Source organism: Phascolarctos cinereus, unplaced genomic scaffold, assembly GCF_003287225.1.
Source record: "Phascolarctos cinereus isolate Bilbo 61053 unplaced genomic scaffold, phaCin_HiC Scaffold_4;HRSCAF=312, whole genome shotgun sequence".
Taxonomy (NCBI): domain Eukaryota; kingdom Metazoa; phylum Chordata; class Mammalia; order Diprotodontia; family Phascolarctidae; genus Phascolarctos; species Phascolarctos cinereus.
In genome coordinates this window covers 362123558-362142300 of record NW_027555847.1, presented here as the reverse complement: position 1 = coordinate 362142300, position 18743 = coordinate 362123558, and the positions used below count along the sequence as shown (strand labels likewise).

The 18743-nt window shown below is 39.3% G+C and overlaps 1 protein-coding gene across 1 annotated transcript in view; it reads left to right on the top strand.

Annotated features, from left to right (window-relative positions):
• The first annotated feature begins 8759 nt into the window (after nucleotides 1-8759).
• LOC110215964 (O-acyltransferase like protein-like) overlaps nucleotides 8760-18743 on the top strand; it is a 73763-nt gene continuing 63779 nt past the window's right edge. Inside the window, exon 1 of the mRNA XM_078151760.1 lies at nucleotides 8760-8907. Within this exon, the coding sequence (XP_078007886.1) occupies nucleotides 8760-8907 (148 nt within the window). The remainder of the gene's footprint in view (nucleotides 8908-18743) is intronic.

The window sequence follows — 18743 nt, the reverse complement described above, 5'->3', positions numbered from 1 at the left end:
CTCAGTTTCCCCATTCATAAATGAGGATGTTGGACTAGACCTGTAAGAAACTTCTGGTTCTAAATCTTTGAGCCTGTAAATCTAAAGTGCATTTTCCTATAGAAACAATACCATCTGTAGAAGTTTAATTGATCATTCAAGCTGAAAAGATACCTTAGAGATAATTTAGTCTTACTTCCTAATTTTACAAATGAACAAACAGATCCAGGGAGATGGTTAGGTTTCAAGGCCCCCACACAACTTTTTTTACTCCTTTACTGCATCTGAGGGGAACCTTTCTCAGGATTCCAGCAGTAAATTTCCTCTCACTTTAGAATTGGCTAAGGAAAGAAATGGGGTCTTCCCTATCCTTTCCTCTGTTTTTCCTTCACCTCCCTCTGGTGACTTCCATGGCCTCAGGAAGGTGGGCCAGTTAGTTGTACTGAGACAGGCAAAAGTGTTCTAAGTCAGGAGCCAAGGTTTCAGGGGTTTAGTGAGAAGCTTATGGGGAAGTGTCAGAACCTTCTGTTTGTTAAGGTAAATCCCAGGGAACACATTTTAGTCAAGACTGATGTGCTATCAAGTCTTTTTGAGGACTTTCCTTCCTTTTATCAACTGGCCTGCCTGCTTCTTTGAATGGACATCATCTTCTGCTTCTGACCAGGCATTTTCTCCTTCTCTGATCCACTGTGAAACAAAGGAAAAAATGCAGTCTTATAATTTTTCCCATTTACCCTCCTATTTCTGAAGCAAGCACACACTGCATTTGAAGTTTTCCTCAACTTTTTTATGGCTAGAAACAGAAAAATATCAAGAGTCTAAGAAGTCTTCTTCCTTTGTACCTCCCTCACTTCAAATCCTTCCCCCACCCCTGCTTTGTTGCACACAGGTGCATAATAGGGTCTTGTAGCTTTTAAAGAACTGGAATAAGAGTCTACATTTTACTGGAACAATATTATTCCAGTGAGTACCCTAAACACTTCCTCAAGGGAACTGTACCTGAGGCTTTGGGATGGGGGAGGAAGGGGCCATTGCCCTAAGAAAAGGAAGGAAAGAGGTAAGGGAGGAGAAGTAGCTAAGAATACTGCCAGGACACCACCAAGAGCTCAGGGATCAACAGTTGGGATGACAAGGAAAGTCTCCCTCGCGCTTCTTTGCCATCTTCCGTCTTGCTCTGTACTGTCACTGAGTCAAGCTGACCAGAGAGAGAAACTCAGAGAAAGTTGAGGTACCAAGCAGCAGCCAGCAATGCTTCAAGGAGGGGGAAAGAGCAGGGAAAAAAATCCACAGGAGTGGCCTCTGGGAAGAAAGGAGAGTTTCTAGGGCCACCCACGTTAGCATCTAGGTGACCAGTCACATTTAGGGTAAAACATAAGTTAGATGTACTTCTATGCCTATTTTCAGAAGTAACTGTTACCTATGTTGATGACCTGTCTTCATACCTGGCACAGTGCCTTGCACATACTTTAGAGATTAAAGGTGCTGAGATCATGTGACTTGCTCTGTGCTATACAAGTATTCTTGAAGCATAGTTTCAATTTTTGTCAATTCAGTCATATTCTAAGTGAATTAGCTTTTCTGTGTGTGCACTATTTACAGGTGGCTATTTAAAGCAATCCTTTTTTTGTTAATCAAATTCGTGTTATTGTCAGGGACTCAGTCACTGTCTTCAAATATCTCAAGGGCTTGTCAGTGGTTTGGGGTTTGCTTGGTCGACAATGGAGGCAGCTCTACATTAGAAAATCCTTGAGGCACTAGTGGTGCAGGTGCTGCTGGAGGTAAACATATCTACACATGCTTAACTGGAGCCATGCCCACTAATCAACAGCTGTCACTAATTCAGGTTATTACAGCTGAGATGCCCAGGGGAGGTGAGGGGGCAGGTGTGTAGTAGACTGGAAGCAACCTTACATGAAGCACAACTACACCCAAGGTGCTTATTAATCAGTGATCCCTGCCAGAAATAGTCGATGTCTGTTGTTTGGTTTTTTTTAAAAATATTTTTAACTTAAACACAAACACACACATACATACACACCCACGTGCACAAGAAACAGTATTTCCATGTAGAGAGAAGAACACAAAGTGGGATGAAACTGCAAGTCTCCATTTCATACCACTTGGTGCAATATATATGTGTATATTATTTAATTATATTATTATATGCATATATCTGCATGTATGGATACAAAACTCCTCATGTTACTTTCAAAATCATCTTGCTTGTTTTTGCTTCCTTCTGAATATGCTTTTATTTGCTCTGTGCATTTTTCAAAATGTTTAAATTGCTCTCTTCTCATCACTATTGCTAACCTCTCTCTTGCCTTACTTCCTATCATTAAAAGCAGAGAAAAAAATTCTTGTAACAAGTAAGCATAATTGAGCAAAATGAATTCCCAGAGTGCCTGTGTCCAAAAATATAAATCTCTTTCTGCATATTCAGTCCATCGCGTCTCTGTTAGGGCTCTAGAGACATGAGTAATCATTGCTTTGATCAGAGTTCATAAGTCTTTCAGAATTGTTTTTCTTTATAATGGTGTCTTTGTATATGTTATCCAGATTCTGCTCACTTCACTTTGCATGAAATCCTGCTTGCTAGGATTCTATGAAATCATCTCTTTTTCTCATTTTGCACAGCTGTACTATTCCATTACATTCTTACACCACAAATTGTACAGCCTTTCTCTAATTTATAGATACCCCCTTAGGTTCCAGTTGTTTCATTTTCCCATCCTTTAATCCCTGCTTTGGGATCAGGCAGCTTGTTTGGCTTGTGACTGTTTCCTTCCTATCATCCTTCCTCTTAGCCATCCTTTCCCTATCCCTGCTTGTTTCCTATTGAGTTTGATTTCTTTCTACACAAAGCTCTGTGTGTGTGTGTGTTCCTTGGTTTTTTGTCCATTTCAGATAAGGGTGCAGTTCATCTGATGCCCACTGTCCCAACTCTTTCCTCCATATTTGTATACTCTTCTCACACACAATAATTATGAAAAAAATCAAGTTCTAGCCCTTTCTTCTTCCCTTCTATACTAGAATATTCCTTTTTCTCTCCCTTGCCTTTCCCCTCTTAAACCCTCAGAAGAGAAACAATCCATCTCCAGGACCTATAATATATATTTTTTTCTTTTTTCACTCCTTCTGAAGACACTAATGTTTTGAAAGGAGACTTGCTTTCCTCTTCTCCTAATAGATAGGTAGCACCACATCATCTTATAGCCCCTTCTGGTTATTCAAATAAACTTACATTTCTAGATTTTTGTTGATACTAGTATTTGTATTTCAGAATTCTCACTTATAAATCTTTAAAAGTATAAAAGGGATAATTTCTATTACATCAAATTCAAAAGGTTATGTACAAATAAAACAAATGTAGCCAAGATCAGAGGAAAGCAGAAAACTGGGAAACAGTTTTTAGACAGTTTCTCAGATAAAGGCCTCATATCTCAAATTATAAAGAACTTTGTAAAATCTGTAAGAATATGAATCATTCCTCAATTGATAAATAGTCAAAGGATATGAACAGTTTTATGATGAAGAAATCAAAACAATTTAGTCATATGAAAAATGCTGTAAATCATTGATTAGAGAAATGCAAATTAAAACAACCTTGACATATCATTTTACACCTATCAGATTGGCTAAAATGATTGAAGGGGAAAGCAATAAATGTTCGTGGGGATGTGGAAAAATTGAAACTCTAATTCAGTGTTGGTGGATCTGTGAACTGATTCAACCATTTTGGAGAGCAATCTGGAATTATGCTCAAAGAGTTATTAAACTGCCTATGCCCTTTGATCCAGCAATACCACTACTAAGTCTATTTCCAAAGATGATTAGGGAAAAGGAAAAGAACCTATATATTCTAAAATATTTGTAGCAGCTCTCTTTGTGGTGGCAAAAAACTGGAAATTGTGGGGATGCCTAGCAATTGGGGAATGGTTGAACAAGTTGTGATATATGATCGTGATAGAATACTACTGTGCTATAAGAAATGATGAGCTCAATGATCTTAGAAAAACATGGATAGAGTTGGATGAAATAATGAAGAAAGAAATAAGCAGAACCAAGAGAACATTGTACACAGCAAAAGCAATATTGTTTTAAGAACAACTTGAACAACTAAGTCATTTTGACTATTATAAATACCCATATTAACTACAAAAGACATATGAGGGAAGAAGCTATCTGCACCCAGAGAAAGGACTGATAAATAGAAGTATGTATAGGATGATTTTACACACACACACACACACACACACACACACACACACACACACACACATTTGTGTATAATGATAGCCATCTCTAGGGCAAGAGGGGAGGGAAGAAAAAAAAAGTTTACATGATAAATGTATTATGTATTTAAAAGGAATAAGTAGTACATAATAGATTTGCAATTTCATGTACAATTATCTTTTTTTTTATTATTCTGTGATGTTATGGAAATGCTTGTTTTATTTCCTAAATTAAAAATAAAATGAAATGAAAAAGAAAGTCTCTTCAACTAAGGGCCTGTTTCTTTTGTTCTGTAGGATTATACTCAGCTTTTCAGGGTCAGTTATTCTTTGTTGAAAACCCATGTCTTTTGTGTTTTGGAATATTGTGTTACCAGGTTTCCTGTCATTCTGCGTAATAGCTGCCAGGTCTTGTATGATCATGACTGTAGTTCATAGTTATTTGAGTTTCTTATTTCTGAATGTTTATGACATTTCTTCTTTGATGTAGAAGCTCTGGATTTTGGTCATGACATTCCTGGGGCTTTTCCTTTCAGGAAGTCATCAGTAGTTTCTTTCTGTCTTCATTTTGCCCTCTGGTTCTAATAGATCTGGTCAGTTTTCATTTATGATTTCTTGAAATATAGTGTCCAGGATTTTTTTTCATGGTTTTCAAGGAGTCCAAAAGTTTATGAATGATCTCTCTTTGAACTGTTTTCCAGCTCAGTTCTTTTTGATATTAGGTATCTTGCATTTTCTTTTGTTTATTCAATCTTTTGAATTTGTTCTAATATTTCTTGCTATCTTATGAAGCTATTTCTATTTGGTCTCTTCTAATTTTAAGGAAATCTGTTACTTTGATAAGGTTTAGCATTTTCTGTTCTAAGCTATTTATTCTCTTTTCTATTTTTTACTCCAGTAAAGTTTTTTTATTTCTTTTTTTTTTAATCTCTTGCTGTATTTCTTCTAGGTATTCATGAAGTCCTTGTGGAAAATCAATTTTTTCCCTTGATTTTCTACTTGAAATTATTACAGTGCTAGTCACTTTTTAGTTTGGGCTTTTGTTATATCTCTAGATCTATAATAGTTCTTCATAGTGGTTGGTGTTTTCTTTGTTTTACTCTGCACTGCAGTCTTATTTCCTGAACTGAAGCTTAATGTCAAGGACAGGTCCTGCCACATTTTTGGATGGGGTTGTGGATGCTAGTTATTCTTGACCTGGGTTACATGGGTTCCTGCATTAACCCATACTGCCTGAGGTTAAGTACCTTCAGAAATAGATATTTGAGGCTCAGAGCACTGGATCTGCATGGCATTCTATGATATCTCAGGGAAAATAATGCTAGGGTCCTTGGAGCCTTGCTAAGGGTGTCCGTTCTGAGGGCCACCAAACCCATGGGGCAGCTAAGTGGCAAAGTGGATAAGGCATCTGGCCTGGAATCAGGAACACTTGAGTTCAAATCTGAGCTTAGATTTTTGCTAGCTATGTGACTCTGGGTAAGTCACTTAACCCTATTTGTCTCAGTTGCCTCATCTATAAAATGAGCTGGGTAAGGAAAGGACAAACCACTCTTTTATCTTTGCCAAGAGAACCCCAAATGGGGTCACAAAGAGTTGGACAGGACTGAAGAACAACAACAGTAAGGACCAGGCCCACGTTGGTCCCTGCCACTGCTGATGGCCTCTAAGGTTCCCTGGTTTGGCTTTCAACTACCCAGTTTTCTGGGAAAGCCCTCAGCTCTTGCTGATTCCAGATAAAGAGCCCTGCAGGCTGCTAGTGCCTCCATTCTCTCTCTGATCTTGCTGAGCTGCTGCTGGCTTGTTTGTAGGGGTGTACTGGAACCAACTCAAGCTCACTGAGCCAATTGTTAGATTTTCAGAAACTGGCAAAGCTACAAACCAGGGCTTGATCTGTTATTTTGTTGACTGTCTAAACTTAAGAAAGTGATAAGGAAAATGTTAAAAATGCAGATGAAACTTAAAAGTGTGTCCAGCATACATTTTTCCTGAAGTGCAGGTTGCTAAACATTTACCAGCATACCCATGATTGTTTGTGCTGGCATTGACTTAGCTGGCGGTTCCCTTTCCTGTTGCCTATGGGAATCTGGCTAACTTTTTGCATAGTTCTAGGCATAGAAGAAGTAAGTAACTTACTCTACTTTCACATTATTAGTCATCATTAGTCAGCCTGCTGTGATTTTTAGGTTTTTGGTGTGGGGAAGCTGATCTGCTTGCCTCCATTTGGGCAGCCATCTTGGTTAATCCAGAATCAGCAAAGGGTCAAATGCTGGTGAGCTAAATAAGCTCCTTTTTTGCCAAGAGAAATATATCTCTTTCTTGAGTTTCTGGGAAAATGGGAATCTCCAGAGATGAGTAGAAGAAGGAAAAGATAAGGGAACCAGATTTGCTACACTTTGGCTTTCTGTATTTATTTTGAAGTGTGTGAAAGGAGTCAGGACAGGTCTGAACTGATCAGGTTGCTTAAGGCAGCAATTGCTGGTGAAATCTGGCCCCAGACTAGGTTAATTAGGCTTTTGTCTAGGAGTGTGGATTTGAGGTTCAGCCTCCCTCTGTCATCAGTGAAGAATATGGAGGTAAGAAGACAGAATCCTTTTAGGTCCCACTTGAAAGAGAGATTAAATTTGTTATTCTTCATTCCAAAAGGAAGAATCAGAGTCAACAAGTGGGTCATGAGAAGGCAAATTTCAACTCTATAAGCAAGTACTGCCTAGAGTTTAGATTTTTCCAAAAATGAAATGGCCTGCTTTATGAGTTGCGGGCTGGCACTGTAGGTGTTTAAGCAGAAGGTAGATGACCTATTGTTGCCTCAGTCAAATGGAAATGTGGGAAAGGCCTGAGCTTAAAAAGGCCAAGGTCTCCCACTGCATCCAGGGCCATCTCCAGTTGTCCTGATTTATATTTTGTCAATGGACCAAGATGGCTCTGGAGGAGAAAGTGAGGTTGGGGCCTTTGCACAGCTCTCCCTCACTTCAATCCAATTCACCTACAAGTCATGGCACCACCTTCCTAATGCCATGGTCCTCTTCAAAAACAAAGGAGAAACAACAACAACAACAGTGACCTGTTGAAAGACAGTGTATATGGCAGAAAGAGTAAGTCTCATCTCCAACTTTTACTACCTATATGCCCTTAGCCAAGTCATTTAAACTCCCTGGGCTTCAGTTTCTTCTTCTGTAAAATGAGGCAGTTGCACTATATAGGTTCTGAGGCCCTTTCTGGATCTGTGTTCTTATGATGTAACATCCAGGGCTTCATAAAGGAGAATTAGCCATTAGATAGGTCAAATTAAATTATCTCTATGGGCCAATCCAGCTCTATAACTCTTTTTGTTGTTTGGTCATTTTACAGTCATGTTCAACTCTTTGTGACCCCATTTGGGGTTTTCTTGGCAAAGACATTAGATGGCTTGCCATTTCTTTCTCCAGCTTATTTTAAATATGAGGAAACTGAGGTGAACTGTGTTAAGTGACTTGCTCAGGGTCACATAGCTATAAGTGATTGAAGCCAGATTTGAACTCAGGAAGATGAGACTTCCTTATTCTAGGCCCCACACTCTATTCACTGAACCACCTAGCTACCCTTCTACTCTAGGATATAATAGTCATACTCTAATTTTTCTACTTTGTAAGTCTATGTTTAGGGCAGCAAGTGGCTCAGAAAACTCCAAATGGGGCCACAAAGAGTTGAATATAACTGAAACTGAACAAGAACAAAAAAATGTGTTTGCACATGTCACATTTTCTTAGACTTGGGACTATTCCTATGGCATGATTTTAGCAAACTAGTTTTGAAAAAAATAAAATTTAGACTACCTTGTTTTCTGACCTGAATCTTCTCCCCAAAAAATCATGTTTACCAAAAATCTGATAGAAGAATATATCAATTCCCAAGGAAATTAAGGACATACTTCTATATAAAGTTTGGCACTACATATATACAAATGTGCACAGATAAACAATAATTATTTTCTTAGTGTTTGTCTACTTTAAGGAAGATTTTAACTTCCTATAGAATAACACTCCTCTGTTCCCAGGCTACTCTTCACACTCAGTGATGTTACATGCAGAAAGAAATGGGGGGCCACAATAATTGCTTCCTTAGTGTTTATCTATTTTAAGAGTTAAATTTATGGTCATTCTTGAGCAAAAAATAAGTGTTACCATTGAGTAGTTTAAGTGGAACATACTTTGGATATTTAAAACCCCAGCATATAACATAGAGCTTTCCAACTGAAGGAAACTAGGCTTCTCTACATGAAATGGATATTTTGATCTGCAAAACTAATGGAAGCCAGGTGCTCTGGAGAACACACGAATCCAGAGATCTATTCTATTCAACAGTAATAAATTGTATATAAATTGCCTTTCACGCTTTGTTCATCTTGGCTATTCTGCAGGTATTGGAGACAACACAGCCTGTCTCTGTAAATTAAGAGAAAGAAGGATTACATTTTCTTCTTACGCACAGTCTAAGGCCACTGTTCCATAAATATAGGGTTCTATCTCCAAGAAGAGCACTCCATTTGGGCAGGTAAAAGGGAGAACGATGACCCCCAGGTTGTTAGCACTTTGGCTCCTTCTTCATTGGTCTTGTGCCTTTTCTGCAAGAGACCTTTCTTTGGGGTGCTTTCAAGACACTGAGGAGTTCCTTTCTGATCTGAATTCAGTAGTTCCCAAGGCGTATGCAATAAGAAGTAAGTGGGCTTTGGCAGGGGCTGGGGGTGGGCTGCAGGGCAGTTATAGGTGGATAGGTTTGGAAACTGACATGTAACTAGCCCAAGGACTGTGCAGTTGTTCATACTGGGAGATACAGAGGAGACAGTACTAGACTTGCAGTCAGGAGACAGTTTCAAATCCTGCCTTATAGAGTTATTCATTATAGGATCCTAGATGAGTCACTCAAGCTCTCTCAGCCTAAACTGTCTCTTCTATAAAATGGGAATACCATTCTAATAATTACTATGTATGTTTTCTGTTAAACTGACAGTAGATAATGTATTTTTTTTGCCTTTTTTTTGGTGAGGTAATCAGAGTTAAGTGACTTGCACAGGGTCACACAGCTAGTAAGTGTCAAGTGTCTGAGGCCACATTTGAACTCAGGTCCTCCTGACTCCAAGGCTGGAGCTTATCCACTGTGCCACCTAGCTACCCCCAGTATATAATATATGCCAAGCACTTTGCAAGAGATAAACCACTAGGAAAATGTCAGTATTATTATTATTGCTATTATTTTAACATTCAAGAATTTTCAAAAGAAAACCGGGAAAACAAACCTGCTTTTTCCATTTGCACTGGGATCCTGTTCTCAGTTTCCTTATCTATAAAAGAAGAGGGTTGGATTGATTGATTGATTCTATATTCTTACAGAATAACACTCCTCCCTTCCCAGCCTACTTCTCATATTCACTGTAGACCACTGGTGTCAAATGCAAACAGAAATGGGGGCCACTAAACCATGTAGAAAGATTTCTGCTGGCAGCATTTTAACTTTGAAAACCACATATTAATATTATTTATGTTCTATTGTGTTTTTATTTATTTTGTTAAATGTTTTCCAATTACGTTGAGAAATTGAGGTGTTTGGTTTTTAAAGGTGACTCCAAGTGATTGCAAACCTAACCAGAAAGAATAATATTAGAACCAGCTTCTGTAACAGGATAAAAGTTATTTTAAAACATATACTTGTTGTTTCAACAAATTATTCATTTCAAAATACATTTCCGTTGGTGCTAATTGAAATGAATAATACTCTACTGAATTGTAAGAAATGACTGTTTAATCTCGATTTCTTCATGTCTAGCCTAATCTATAAAATGAATTCATTTCCTCATTTTTCAGGCAATAAATCCTGCTTCCTAAATAGCCCATTAAAAAAATCCTATAGAGTGTTGTCAATGAATCTGTACAATAGCCAAAGCTGGCTGGGGGTGGGGGGGATGGGGGGAACGTAAGGAGTGTTGGGCAAGCTTGGATAAACTGGTAAGCAATATTTTTGCTTCATTGATTTCCCAAAATTATTCTCCATGATCACCCATGAACCCAACTAAACAGAAAGGACCCAGAGGTTCTCCTAGGGGGTGGGACAAAAACAAATATATAGAATTTTGGAATCAAAGAATGCTAAATTAGCTGGAAGGAACATGGTGATTATCTAATCTGTTCCTCTCATTTGACAGATGAAGAAACTGAGACCTAGAGGAGTAAGTCAGTTTGCCCAAGGCCATACCATATGTTTCATTTATAAAGAAGTAGCACAGAATGAACACTGCGCTAAGAGATTGCATCTTGGGCCATGTTTGGTTCTGAGCCCAGTATTTCAGAAAGAATATTTATAAGCTAGAGAACATAGAGAGAAAGCTATCCAAGTTGTTGAAGGGCCTTGACATCATGGCACGGGAGGAATCGAGGATGTTTAGCTGTAGAAGACTTCAGAGGATGTGTCAACTATTTTCAAACTTTCATGTGAAAGAGATTCACCTCATTCTGCTCAGTTTTAGAGGGCAAGAGTTGGAACAATGAGTAGACGCTACAAAGAGGCAGATTTTGGCTCTATACAAGGAAAAACTTCCTAACAATTGGAGCTTTCTAAAGGTAGAATATACTACCCTTAGAAGTCTTGGATTTTCCCTCATTCATGGTTTTTAGGCAAAAGCTGAATGACTGATTGTTGGAGATGTTATAAAGGAAGTTCTTGGCTAGGTATAGGTTAGACTGGATGGCCTGTGATGTCCCTTCCAACTGTAAGATTATCTGATTCCATGAGACAGGACAACCTGCCTTCCAGGCCCAGCTCTACAACTAATTAGTTACGTAACTTTAGTCAAGTCACCTTCTCTCTGCATCTCAGTTTCCTCATCTATAAAATGAGGCAGTTGGATTGATTGACTGATTTTATCTTCCTATAGAATACTCCTCCTCCATTCTGGGCCTACTCTTCATCCTCATTATAGACCAGTGGGGTAAAACTCAAATAGAAATGGGGTCCACTGAACCATGCCCAAGTATACCTGCAGGCAGTATATTGACTTGGAAAACCGGATATTAACATTATTTATGTTCTGTTATTTTTTTGTTTATTTTGTTAAATGTTTCCCAATTACATTTTTGTTTTGTTTTGTTTGCTGTGCAATGGAGTTAAGTGACTTGCCCAGAGTCACACAGCTAGTAAGTATCAAGTGTCTGAGGCCGCATTTGAACTCAGGTCCTCCTGACTCCAGGGCCAGTGCTCTATCCACTGCACCACCTAGCTGCCCCCCCCATTACATTTTGATCTGGTTTTGAAGGCCCTTGAGAGTATTGTACACCAGTGCTAGACACCTCTACTGTAGGCAACATGGGTGGCCATCCTAGTGCCTTAAAAATAGTATGCACTTAAATGTCTATTGAATTTGACCGTGATGTCAGTGGAAACCCAGATCTAAGACAAAGAGTCAAGGTAGGGGTGTGTGTGTGTGTGTGTGTGTGTGTGTGTGTGTGTAAAAAGTTCATCTTTTTCTAATATAGAATAATTAAAATGATAATTTCCATTTTTATTCATTTTAGGATCCATGTCCTACTTCTTATAAACATACAATGATAATAATAAGGATATACTTTATTTCAATATACAATAACAATGCAGGAAAACCCAGTTGCACTAACAGTGGCTTATTCATGACATCATGGAATTTGAAACAGTTATCTTTTCTGCCAGATGTCTGATAACTCTATTGTTATTTAAGAAAAATGTAAGAAGTGATTCCAATAAGCAAAGTAATTTCAATTACTATTTGTTGAATTGATGGAGTTGTCTGATATTGACTAGGAATAGTCTGGTAAACTGAAGGCCAAATCAGTAGGCTGGACCCGACCTATTTCAGAGCAGCATCTGCTGATGGGATGATTACCCAGAGCTTTTGTCTCTAATTCCATTCCATTTCAGCTACTTATCTTGCTGCTTCATTACTTGAATATCATGTCAAGAAGGTTGTGTTATGTGTAGGACTCTGAAAATTGACCATTGGTGGTGAAGGGTGGGGACGGGACGAAGAGACAGCATGTTTTCTTTTGCAAAGCTAAAAATAGGATAGAGTTATTTGGTCCCAAAATGAATAGAATGAATCATTGTGTCCTTTGGCTATATGGGGAATATGATTTAGGTCCCTGCATGTCTGAACTGATTTCCGTTCTCATGCGGCAGCTAGTCCTGGTTTAAGCAGTGTCTGCTCTTGAACTTGGTGTGTCTTTTTGTAGCGTGGTTTGGGATTCTGTCCCATCTTTTCAGCTGGGTTTTTCTAGTAACAATAATTCTTAGGGAGAAAAAAAAAGTGGAGCTAATCAGCAAGCAATGACTGCTGTTGGTGGTCATCAATAAATGAGTAAACTAACAGGTATTTATGGAGGAATTCCCAGATTATGTGCCCAGAGGTGTCAAAAGATTACGCAGACCACATACTGATTTAGTTTTCTTTTTTTTTTTTTCCTGGGAAGGCAATTGGAGTTAAGGGACTTGCCCAGAGTCACACAGCTAGTGAGTGTTATGTGTCTGAGGCCAGATTTGAACTCAGGTCCTCCTGACACCAGGGCTGGTGCTCTTTCCACTGCGCAGCCTAGCTGTGCCCTTGACTTTGTTTTCAAATGTAACATTTTCTGGGGTTTTTTTGTTTGTTTTTTGTATATTTACCTATCTTGTCAAATATTTCCCAATTACATTTTAATCTAGCTTGGATGCACTCTGGGGTGTTGCTAGGTCACAAGCAGCATGTTTACCACCTCTGGTATAGTGGATAAAGAGCTGGCCTTGAAGCCAGGAAGACTTGGGTTCAGATCCTGCCTGTAGTACATACAGCCTGTGTGATCCAGAGAAAGTCACAAATTCTCAGTTCTCTAGACAATTCTCTAAATTGGAGAGAGAAAGTGAGAGCACTGTTTTCTACTGGGAGAGAGAGGCTGCTCATCTGGGAGCCCCATGTACCAATGGGCAAGTCACTTCACTTCTGTCTGCCTCAGTTTCCTCAAATGTGAAATGGAGATAATTAAAGCACCTACCTCAGGGTTTTTGTAAGGATTAAATGAGATAATATTTGTAAAGTAATTAGCACAGTGTCTGGCACAGAGTGGGCACCATATAAATGCTTATTCCTACCCTCCCTCTCCTCAATGGACTCAGGTCCAATCTTTATCCTTATGGGCCTAGGTTGGAGATGGGCTCTAGGGCTTGGGCTATGAAGAAGTGTATAAGACACAATCTTTGTCCTAATGGAATTCACAATCTTGTGGGAAAGGAAGGAAACAAGTTTTATTAAGTGCCTACTAGGTGCCAGGCAACAATGTTGGGGAGTAGATGCTGTTATTTTCCCCATTTTTTTACAATTGAGGAAACTGAGGCAACCAGAGGTTAAGTGACTTGCCCAGAGTCTCACAGCTACTAAGTGTCCGAGGCCAGATTTTAAGTCAGGTCTTCCTGATTCTGGGCCTGGAGCTCTATCCACTGTACCACGTAGCTGCCCAGGTAGAGAAAAATAATAACATTATAAATGGAGGAAAATGCTCTGTAGTATTTGAACATAGAGTTAGGAGAAGGGAGAAATGCCATGACTAATCAGAAAAGGCTTCATAAAGGAGGAAGTGAGGCTTGAGATGGGCTTTGGGTGTTGCATAGGGGTAGGTAAGATGAAGGGAAGCTACATCAGCAAAGACATATATGTGGAAGAAAGCTTAACATGTGAGCAGGTCAATAAAGAATAGAGAACATGAGTGTGTGTGTGTGTGTGTGTGTGTATCTATATCTATATCTATCTATTTATTTATCTAAATATCTATCTATGTAAGGAAAATAAGCTTGAAAAGGTAGGGTGAACCCAGATGACAGAAAGACAAACAGAGAATTTTTGACTTGTTCCAGTGAAATAGAGAGACAGAGACAGGCTGGAGGAAGGGATACCTGCTGACTAATCTATTAAGGTAACTCAGGTGTGAGAGGGAAGTTTCATCACTTCCTCTTTACCGGTCCCTGCTCTGCTTTCCAAAGAACTCAGGCCTTCCCCATCTTAAAAAACAAACCAAACCTAACTGCTTTGACATTCTGTTGGCTCCAAAAGTTACCCTTCTATTTCTCCACTTCCTGTTAAGTGACAAACCTCTATTTTGATGGCTCCATTTCCTCACTCCCACTCTTTCCTCAGTCCCTTACAATTTAGGCTCTATTCCCTCTACTCTTCTCTTCTCTCTCGAGATCTCCAGTGACCTTACTCTGGGTCAATTTTGTTACCTTTTCTCAATCCTCATTCTACTTGACCTCTCTGTGATGCTTAATACTAATGACCACAACCCTTTTCTTTTTTGAGACTCCTCATTTCTGTTGTTCCTTGCCACTGACTTTTTCTGGGAGTTCCTCCCATTTTTTAGTTTCTTTCTTCTTGGTGCCCTCTGATAACTCTCTTTTTTTAACCTGAGTCTGTGCTAAGGCTAGGCTCTGGCTATTTTTTTACAAATGAGTTTATATTCTAAATTAGTTTGGCTCCTCATTCCACTTCTCTGTCTCCCTTCCTTTCTTCTTCTTCCTTCTTTCCTTCCTTCCTCCCTCCCTCCCTCCTTTCTTCCCTCTCCCCTCCCTGTCTTTCTTTGTCTCTGTCTCCATCTCTCTGTCTCTGTCTCTCTCTGCTTCTGCCTCTCTCTGTCTTTCTATCTCTCCCCCTACCCCCACCTGCCATTTCATTACTTCAGAGATCAGCTCTATGTTTATGACTCTGAAGTCTATATCGACAGGCCTGGCTTGTGTTACAGTCCATTTGTTAGATGACTTACTTTCACCTCAAACTTGAGATATCCAAAACTTAACTCATCATCTTCTTCTTTCCCAATTAGCTTTCCATTCCTATATTACCTATCTACATTAATGGGATCACCAGTTACCCACACACAAAACCTCATATATACATATGAGCATCATCTTTTAGGAAGACAATTGGAGAAGGAATCTTTCTCCTTCTTCTATTTCCAAGTTACCAAGTCCTGTTGATTGTTCCTTCAAAATATCCTTTTTAGACACATGGTGAAAAATTCTATCTACTTCCAGATAGAGAACTGATGGATTCTTGAGTGCAGATTGACGCATATTTTTTCTCATTTTTTTATTGCTTTCCCCCCCCCAACATGGCTGATGTGGAAATGTTTTGCATGATTTCATATGTATAATGGGTATTATATTTGTTCTCTTCTCAATGGGTGGGGAAGAGTGGAGGAAGGGACAGAATTTGGAACTAAAAGTAAAAATTTTAAAAATATATTTTCTTTATCTGGGCCTTCATTACCCTTCTTATACAAATATAGTCACTTGTCACTTCATATCTGCAGTATCTCTCCTCCCCAAGCAAAGGAACCAGGAGGAACTTAATAATAAAAGGAGGGGGCCAACATAGAGGAGAGATAGTCCAGGGTGAGAAGACCAGAGAGAAAGATGCCTGAGAGGGTCCAGTGTAAGCCTGCAGCTGAGGCATGGTATTGAAGTCTAAAAAATTAAAAGCATAGCCATCAGGGGCGTGAGATTTAAAAATTTTAGGATTTAGAGCTGGGAGGGACCTTAGATCACTCAAACCTCTGTCATAAAACTGTCACTCATTTAGTTACACTGCTCTTATCCCCTTTTCCCCAAGAGGAATGTCAGGTTTAAGGAAAAGGGTGGTGAGAATGATTTGGACCTTGTTGAGTTGGAAGACATCCATCAAGCTATTGGAAATGAGCAGAGAATTCCAGGGAGCTAAGGAGGGAAGTGTTTAGAAGTCATCTGCATAGAGGTGATGATTGAAACCTCAGGAGCAGTGGAGGTCACCAAAGGAGAAAGTAAGAGGCCCTGCTTAGGAAAGAGCCTTGGGGTTTATCCCCTCCTTGAAATTCCAAGGAGTGGAAGGAGTATAAAGACTTGGCCAGGGAAATAGAGAAGGTGGGGAGGAGTCTGGCTGCAGTTTATTTAGGGGAAGCTGAAAGGCAGTGCCAGCTGGAAAAAACACACTTCTCCATAAGAAGCCAACGACTGCAGCGGTTGAACTAAACCAGTCTGCTGAGCTAAACTCTCCTATTGTCCTTTCCACATCCAACTCTCCTACCTGAACTAAAAACCACCACCCTTCAATGCTTACTGACTATGTGACCTTTAGCAAATCACATCACCTCTGGCCTTCGGTTTGCTTATCTATAAAATAAAAGGATTGGATTAGAGAATTTCTAAGGTCCCTTTTGAGCTTTAAATTTAAGACTGTAACTATTTCTGTTGATCACTGTGATAGGGTAAAAAAAAAATCAACAGACTAGGAGTTAGGGACCAGAAGTGGCTTTGTTGCTGGCATGGTCGGCACAGCACTTAACTTCTAGGGGATTCATCTTCTTGATCTAAAAAATGAAAGCATTGAGTTAGATGATGCCTTCCAGTTATAACATTCTATGATATTCTGACCCATTTTAGGAAAACCGAAAGTTTTCTTTCCCAGATCTAGAGGATAAAGTCATAGGCTGGAAGTAACCCTAGATAATCTAGCCTGACCTTTTCTTTTACAGTGAAGGAGTTGAGGGTCAGGGGTCAAGGGACTTCAGTAAGGTCATACAGGAAATAAGTAGAAATGTCAACTTCAAACTAGAGTCCTCTGACTCAAGAGCCATTTATCTTCCCACTGTATTGTGCAAATTCTTGAAGTCCACGTTCCACAGCCTAATTTATGAGGCTTTCCATAGCCTAGTATCCCATACTGCCTACGCAAACTAACCTCCTCCACTTCTCAACAGGAAACTTGTACTTTTGCCTTCCATCTCTTCACTGTCCTCTCCAAGTCACATCACACTCATTCTTGACCATAAGTCTTGTTGAAATACTCCACTTCTAGAGTTTCATTCCCTCAGTCAGAACCTGGCGTTGAAGGCTTAGTTTAAGTTTCACTTCCTCCATCATGCCATCCTCTGACTTATCCAACTCATGTTGACCTCCTCTGACTCTGAATGGCAGTCACCATATCATTCACTTTGGTCCTGCCTTTCACTGCTATTTAACTGTCTTTTGTGCATCAGTCTTATCTCTCCACTAGATCAGAAGTTCATGAAGGGCAAAAAGACTGTGAAGAATGACAGGATTTAAAAGTCATTTAATACAGCCCCTTTATTTTCATTTTTAAGCTTTAATTTCTACTATCAGCTGTAATCTTTTATTTTTAAATTAAATTCTATATTTAATTACCAAGCATTTATTTTTTTCTACTTTCCACCTATCACCCACTTTTTTCTATGAATGTTTTACTTCTCCCCCCAATTACATGTAGAAACTATTTTTTAACATTTGATTTTTAAAAAATTTTGAGTTCCAAATTCTTTACCTCCTACTCTCTTCGCCCTCCCCGCCCCCTGAGAGGGTAAGCAATTTGATATAGGTTATACATGCTATCGCCCGCTTTTAGAAAAAGAAATAAAAACAAATCCCATGTAACAAGTAAGTATAATTAAGCAAAGCAAATCCTATAACTGCCATGTCCCAAATGTGACTCATTTTGCATATTTAGTCACCTCTCTGTCAAGAGGTAGGTAGCATTCTTCAACATCAGTGTTCTGGATTCATGGTCTATAACTTCACTGATAGTTCTTCAAGTTTTTCAAAATTCTTCATTTTTACATTTGCATTACAGTATAAATCATTCTCATTGTGCTCTTCACTTTACATGAGGTCATACAAATCCTCCCAGGTTTCTCTGAAATGATCTCTTGTCATTTTTAGTCCAATAGTATCCCATTATATTATCATACTATAACTTTTTCAGCCATTCCCAAGTTGAAGAGCACTCCCTTAGTTTCCAGTTCTTTGCCACCCCAAAAAGAGTTGCTATAAATATTTTTGTTCTGTAGGACCTTATCCTCTTTCTTTGATCTGGCCTAGTAGTGGCTAAGGGTATGTAGTATAGCAACTTTCCCCACCCCTTCATCTTGCAGATGAAGAAGCTAAAACCCAGGCAGGAAGTGACTTGCTGAAGGCCATACAGGTAATAAATGACAGACCAGAGATGTGCTGTCCTTTCATCTTTCTCATAGTGTCTTGCCCAGCACTATTGACACCTGGTTCACAGGAACGTTCCGCTACTTCCTCCTATTCTCCTTCCTTCTCTTTCTCCCCAAGTACAATCAACTCTGGATTTGTTAGGGGCTCATTTTCTAGCTTGTAAATTATTCAGCCTCTGTGTCTAACTGGATTCCCTTCCTTCTGTCTAACTGCATTCCCTTTGAGAAACTGTTCATCTTAGAGATGGAACCAATAAAGAGAAAAGACGAAACGCAGGACAATCTGTTAAAAAGTTTTTCAGGGAGAGAGTTGACACCGTTGTCTGAGATGACATTTCTGGATCATCTGTGAATTTCAACTGCCTACCTCCAATGCCATGGAGAATTAAGAGTTGGCAGTATTTCTCAACCATCCCCTTGAATGAAGTGGATAGCATTTAATACTAAGTCAGGTTCATAACTATAGCACTGTCAGCCGGACCAAACTGGACCCTAACCTGTGGGTGGCTGGAGCTGAACA